This window comes from Syngnathus scovelli, chromosome 10, assembly GCF_024217435.2.
Source record: "Syngnathus scovelli strain Florida chromosome 10, RoL_Ssco_1.2, whole genome shotgun sequence".
Classification (NCBI taxonomy): domain Eukaryota; kingdom Metazoa; phylum Chordata; class Actinopteri; order Syngnathiformes; family Syngnathidae; genus Syngnathus; species Syngnathus scovelli.
Window position 1 is genome coordinate 4,284,196 of NC_090856.1, and position 5,597 is coordinate 4,289,792.

General features: G+C 45.7%; 1 protein-coding gene across 2 annotated transcripts; it reads left to right on the forward strand.

Moving 5' to 3' along the window:
* The first annotated feature begins 233 nt into the window (after positions 1-233).
* mier2 (mesoderm induction early response 1, family member 2) lies at positions 234-5,207 on the forward strand. Of its 2 annotated transcripts, none has more exons than XM_049723873.1 (12): positions 234-364; positions 1,163-1,318; positions 1,418-1,531; positions 1,614-1,725; positions 1,841-1,920; positions 1,994-2,063; positions 2,133-2,293; positions 2,391-2,472; positions 2,595-2,686; positions 2,773-2,903; positions 3,010-3,149; positions 3,703-5,207. In XM_049723873.1, exons 2-12 carry the CDS (start codon positions 1,298-1,300, stop codon positions 4,023-4,025), a joined length of 1,326 nt encoding a protein of 441 aa, XP_049579830.1. In that variant the 5' UTR covers positions 234-364; positions 1,163-1,297; the 3' UTR covers positions 4,026-5,207. The 2 variants fall into 2 exon arrangements, with proteins under 2 accessions (XP_049579830.1, XP_049579820.1); XM_049723863.1 differs by having other exon boundaries at positions 235-364; positions 2,592-2,686.
* The last annotated feature ends 390 nt before the right edge of the window (positions 5,208-5,597 follow it).

Sequence of the window (5,597 nt, forward strand, 5' to 3'; positions counted from 1 at the left end):
CATTTAGAGTGAGACCTCGGTTATATAATTCTGCTAATATTGCTAATATTGAGGCAATCTTTTAATATACGCTACACTATTATAGTTTATAATGGGAAATATTAACTACTGGGTTATACAGTTGGGGGAAGCTAGCAAAAAAAGAAGAAACGCTGGTTTTAAAATAACTAAGGCTCTCAGGCTCATCTGGGGTGCAAAATCTGTATATGTTTTTTATTAGATGATAAAAAAAAAAAAGGGGGAAGTTTGTGGACACAAGTACACAACTACCTGAGTGAGTAACACGTCGCGTTGCACAGTGCTACACAACAGACCTACAACATCCGGGCTAGTCGGCTCACGCAGGAACGGAATGGCGGCGGAGGTAAGTGGACGAAAACGAGGCTCTAGTCGCCCAGACGACGGGCGAAACCGGGGCCAACTACGGCCGCTAGTCACGTACGACGCTTCGGCGTATGTGTCGGCGGTGTGACCGGCGAACTAACGCGGAAGGAAGCGCTGCACTGGGTGAAACGTAGCAACGCGGGGGTTAAACATCGGGGAAGTAGAGGTAGAGGGGGAGGAATGGAGAAGCTCCCCGGCGTTTCGAGCTTCTCGTTCGGCGTTAAAGAGCCATTCCTCTCCCTCCTCCTCCCTTGAAGCCGTCGAAAGGAACCGAACCGAAAACAAAAGAAGCAAGGCGAAAAATACGACGGCGGCTCGAGTGTTTTGGTGAAGTTTTAACTGACGGAAAAAGTTGTCCGCGTTAGTCATTGTCGTCCCCTTTTTTTAGTGGGACATTTTGACTTTTTATTTCCTTCTCGCGCGATCCGCCGAGAAGGAAGAGGCGTTCAGCACCAAGTGGCAGGAAAGCGCCCCTGGTCACACACACTCGCAACGCGAGCAGCTCAACTTTATCACGACAACGAGCCATGTTGAACAAAATAACACAAGGTAGTCAATGGAGCTTCTTCATCTAGTGTGCTACTGTGTGAAGTTGACTTTGTTTCCTTTTTCCTGTTGCTCTATGGCTTCAAACTTTGATGTTTGCTCACAAAAAAATCACGCTAAAAGTCACGCCACTCCCAAATGAAACTTAGGAATGTCTGTTACTGCAAAATGAAAGAAAAGATAAGCCTCCCTTTTCACAGTATTGTGTGTGATAACTTGTTTCCGTCCATAGGTGGGCCAAGGGCCTGTGGACCTGGCCGCCGAGGTTCCATCCCATTTGAGCTCGTGAGGTATGGCGATGAAGATACTGGGCCGGAGAAAAAGTCTTTTCCGGAGTTGAAGGAGAGAATCTCCTCTTCCCCAGAAGATGGCAGCTCAATCTCAGGCTGTATGCTCAAGTCTTGTTACAATGCTCCTCCTCTGCTGAATGGATCACATTCTGTTTTTTTTTTTCCTCGTTCTTCCCATTTATTGTCCTACTTGGTAGGCCAGCGAGCTGCCCTTGGAGGAGCTTCTGGCTCTGTATGGCTTTGCAGTGCCGGACCCCGCCAAGCAGAGTTGTCACGTCTCCGCAACTCTGCCAGACGTGACAGTGGCCAAGGTGACAGCCCCCCTCAGGCCAGCACAACTTAAAAAAAAAAAAAGCCACATATTGCAACTCCAATGTTTCCTGTCTTCTCCAGAATCAGATCCCTGAAGACATCTTTGCCGCATCCGAGGGAGTGGAGTCATCAGCTGATGATCTCACCCCTTCAGTCACCTCCAGCACCTCTGATCTGCTCCAACACCTGCCTCGTAAGTTCATGTTGTGGCCCAAGACTTTAAAACATGGGTGCACACACATCAGGGGTTTAGAAATTCAAAAAGAAATTATTCAAATGGTTTGAAGTCTTTTTTTTTTTCATCTCAGCTGGAAACAATGACGCATCCGTCTGCTCATCTGACGAAGAACCCGACAATATCTCTGTCCCCTCCAATGAAGAACACAAGGTCAGTCACCAGAAGATGGTTCGGTGCGTTTTGCTGTCACTCCAGTTGTCTCACACGGAATTTCCTTCACCAGGACATCATGGTGGGTTCCATGTACCAGGCAATAATCCCTCCCCTCAGTCCTTATACGTACCAGGAACAAGGTAGGAACTTCTGACTTCTTCCATGCTGGCGACTTCCTATTTCTACATCTCTGGCGTCCTTGTGTCCAGTGTACCACAATGAGGATCAGTTGTTGTGGAGACCAGGTGCTCTGCCGCTGCTGGAAGTGGAGCAATTTTTAATGAATGTACAGAAGCCACGTGGCCAGGAGGGGGCAGTATGCAAGCAAACGTGTGGCGACACCGTACAAGACGTACAAGATGATGAACAGGTGCTGCATAGTACTTTTTTTTTTTTTTCAAAATAAAGCTTGATGTGTTAAGTACAGTAAACATCTTGACCGGGCCTTTTTTTTTTTATGATACCAGGCGCTGTATCAGCTGCTGAGATGCAACTTCAACACGGAGGAGGCACTGCGACGACTACACTTTAACGTGAAAGTGTTCACTGGTAAAATACAACAACGGAAACGCCGTTTTTATTTCAAGGAAACATCCTGAAGAAATACTGGTGAATGTCATGACATGGCATGTTTTGCTCAATCTGACTTTTTCTGCCCTTTTGTTTAGAAGAGCTCTGTGGCTGGAGTGAGGAGGAGTGCAGGAATTTTGAGCTCGGCTATAAAGTTTACGGGAAGAACTTCCATCTCATCCAGGCTAATAAGGTAAGTGCTTCAGAGACACGAAATGTTTATTCGTTTTTCCTTTTCATTCGGCAACACAAGTACTTTTTGTTCATCTACATCTACAGGTGAGGACCCGCTCTGTGGGGGAGTGTGTGGAGTACTACTACCGATGGAAGAAGTCAGAGAGACACGACTACTTCACTCAACAAGCTAGCAGGATCACTCGCAAGAAGTTCACCTTGCAGTTAGGGAAGATGTGAGTCGTGAGCAAACAACTTCTCGTCCTTATCTGAACGCTGGAATTCAATTCTGGGTGAGATGGAAGCATCCATGTGCTTTACCTGTGTTTTGATGTGCCGTAGGGAAGAGGGAGACCAAGATGGCGGGTATGCCGGCGAGATGGAGGGAAGCGATAATTCCGCCGCTTTACTGTCTTGCGGTAGCTCCGGAAAACTGCCGCCTCCTTTACCTCGGCAGTCGAGCCTAGAACTGGACAAACAAGGTAAAAACCTTGAAAGGTTCAATTAAGACTTCCATAATTGAAATTGTTTACATACCATGTCAGTTTTCATCGCAGTTTTTTTTTTTTATGTTCAAGCATTTGCTGTCTTCCTTTCTGAATCATTTTTGCATTTCTTTCCCCCCCCCCCCCCCCATTCTCGTTTTGTGTCTCTACGCGCGCACGCTTGCATGCCTCACCCCTTTTTGACACGGCGCTTCAGAAGAGGAGGGCCGCCCTCGGCGCAGACGGACCCCCCGCTTTCTCTTAAAGCCGTGACCTCGGTGCGGTCTGGCCTACACAAAGCAGGCTGCAGCCTGCAGGTAACGAACGGGGGGAGGCTTGTCAACCCTGTCGCGACGACACTTGCATGCTCATATTTGTGTGTTGCGTGAGTGATGTCAGGAAGTCCTCTCCATGTTCCTCGTGAGTGTTTTCATGTTGCATTTGTTTTTGTTTGTCCAGTTCAATGAATAAGGCTAAAAGTCCATCAGTGGTTGTCATGCTCCTTCCTCCCCCCCTCCCCACTTGGCTTACATTTTGCTCTCTCCTCCAGATGAAGAACTGCAGACGGGCAACGTTGGCCGTCCGCAGAACCTGGTTGACTGCCCCTTCCCTCTGACTGCCTCGTCCAATCAGGGAGCTCGCTTCTCTCCCGTCGGGGCAGGTCCGGAGCTTCAAGACCATCGACCGGGCTTCTTCCAGTTCCACATGCGTGACAGTCCGTTTCTCCCCGAGGTCTGCGGCGCAGCTGGTGATGTGAGCGACTCCCCCGTCGCATGCAGGTGGGACCTCACCTGCTGCGTGCCTCCTCTTCCCCATCTCATGACTTCCTGTCCTCCTCCTCTGCATTTGTCTCCCTTTGACTCACTTCAGTGAAAGCACTTGGGAGAATTCTGTTTGAATACAGAAGCGATCTTAGACTGGTGAAGCAAACAGAACAAATGAAAAACTTCCGGAATGTCACGGCTTTGGAGCCGTGAGAGTGACGCATGCTCGGCACTGATTGTTGCTGCTCTGAGTCCTTTCACACAAAGATCACTTTATTTCAACACAAACGGCCTTTTTTTTTTTTTGCTCTGTCATCCACTCTGTTTGGCGCCGTTCTCTGTTGGCTTGCGCTTTCCTCCTCTGTCCTTATGTAGACAGCAGATGTAGTTCTAGATTATTTTGGGATCGTCATGAAATCATCATCAAATTTTTTTTTTGTTCCACGCCACTGACTCATACCGTTGGGCCAGCTGCTTGCAACATTCCCACTGCGTATGTTGAGGAAGTGTTTGAAAATGTCACAAATGAAGTGTCATAAAGTTAGTGCGTGGGATTTTTTTTTTTTTTCAAACATTCATTCAATGTTTTATCGTCAGAATATAATCCAAGGTGTGAACTCAACAGGCCGATATTATACCCAACGTTAGGTAAATGTGCAGGTAAATTCGCTGGATTATCTCAAAACCAGGCTACCTTAGAATGTACACTGGTCATGATGTGGACTAGCTCAGAATATAACCCCGGGTCTAAACTGGAGGGACATAAATAATACCCAGTCGATGCCTACAATTAAATAAGAATAAAACACATTACAGTGACGTTAAGATTTTGACTGTCGTCATAGATGATTGATTGAGGCTGTTCATTTTGGATCACCCCCAACTCGTGATGATTTATTACTGACGTTGATTTTTGTGATTGTTCTTGTTTTATTGGACCCTTAAATTTTATTGTCGTCCTGTTCCGGATCTGAAGAAGCAAACGTTTCAAGGAGCTGATGAACGTTGTTGGTTGTTAACGTGACCTCTTGTCACCTTTTATCTCCTCTATTTATTTGTTTTTCTTTGCTGTCTGTGCATGTTTGAGATCTTCCTGTGACAACAGTGAAGCGAGCCAGATGGACGTTTGAGTTTACACTAAGGAGGTGATGGACAAGGCCTGATGTGAGCAGGACTGTTTCTTATACTTTCACTTGTTTTGTTTTTTTTGCAATGTATGGATTGTACTACTCCGGGCGTTTGTTAATAATTATTATATTTTGTAAAAAAATAAAGAGATGATATTACATGATGATAGAAGACAATGTAGTTATGCTGCTAATTTAATTGGAAAGGGTTTGACAGGAGTTATAATTTCCAAATATTTGGCAAACTGCAGAAGGCAGTTAAATTTAAGCAGATTATGTCAATCAAATGGTTTATACGGATCAAATTTGTAAGTAGAGCGTTTCGGTGTGCGTGTCAGGCATGTGATGAGGGAGATTGGTTAAAAAATAAATGCTCAAAACGTGCTGATTAGTTTCAGCATTGTAATGTCAGAATGTAATCCAATTCCTTTATTACTGAGAAATTCCAGCAGGGGGCAGAAAAAATACATTTGAAATTAATTCTTTCACTAGAACCCCTTACAATCTGACACTTATCAATTTAATTTTTCACTTGACCAACACTGTGCACATTT

What these genes read in the sequence shown, in the direction of transcription:
- mier2 (XM_049723863.1), top strand. Translation starts at nt 1,298, where the DNA reads ATGGCAGCTCAATCTCAGGCT. An exon ending in TTATACGTACCAGGAACAAG is followed by an intron (nt 2,064 to 2,132) that starts GTAGGAACTTCT and finishes CCTTGTGTCCAG; the next exon opens with TGTACCACAATGAGGATCAG. An exon ending in TAACGTGAAAGTGTTCACTG is followed by an intron (nt 2,473 to 2,591) that starts GTAAAATACAAC and finishes CCTTTTGTTTAG; the next exon opens with AAGAGCTCTGTGGCTGGAGT.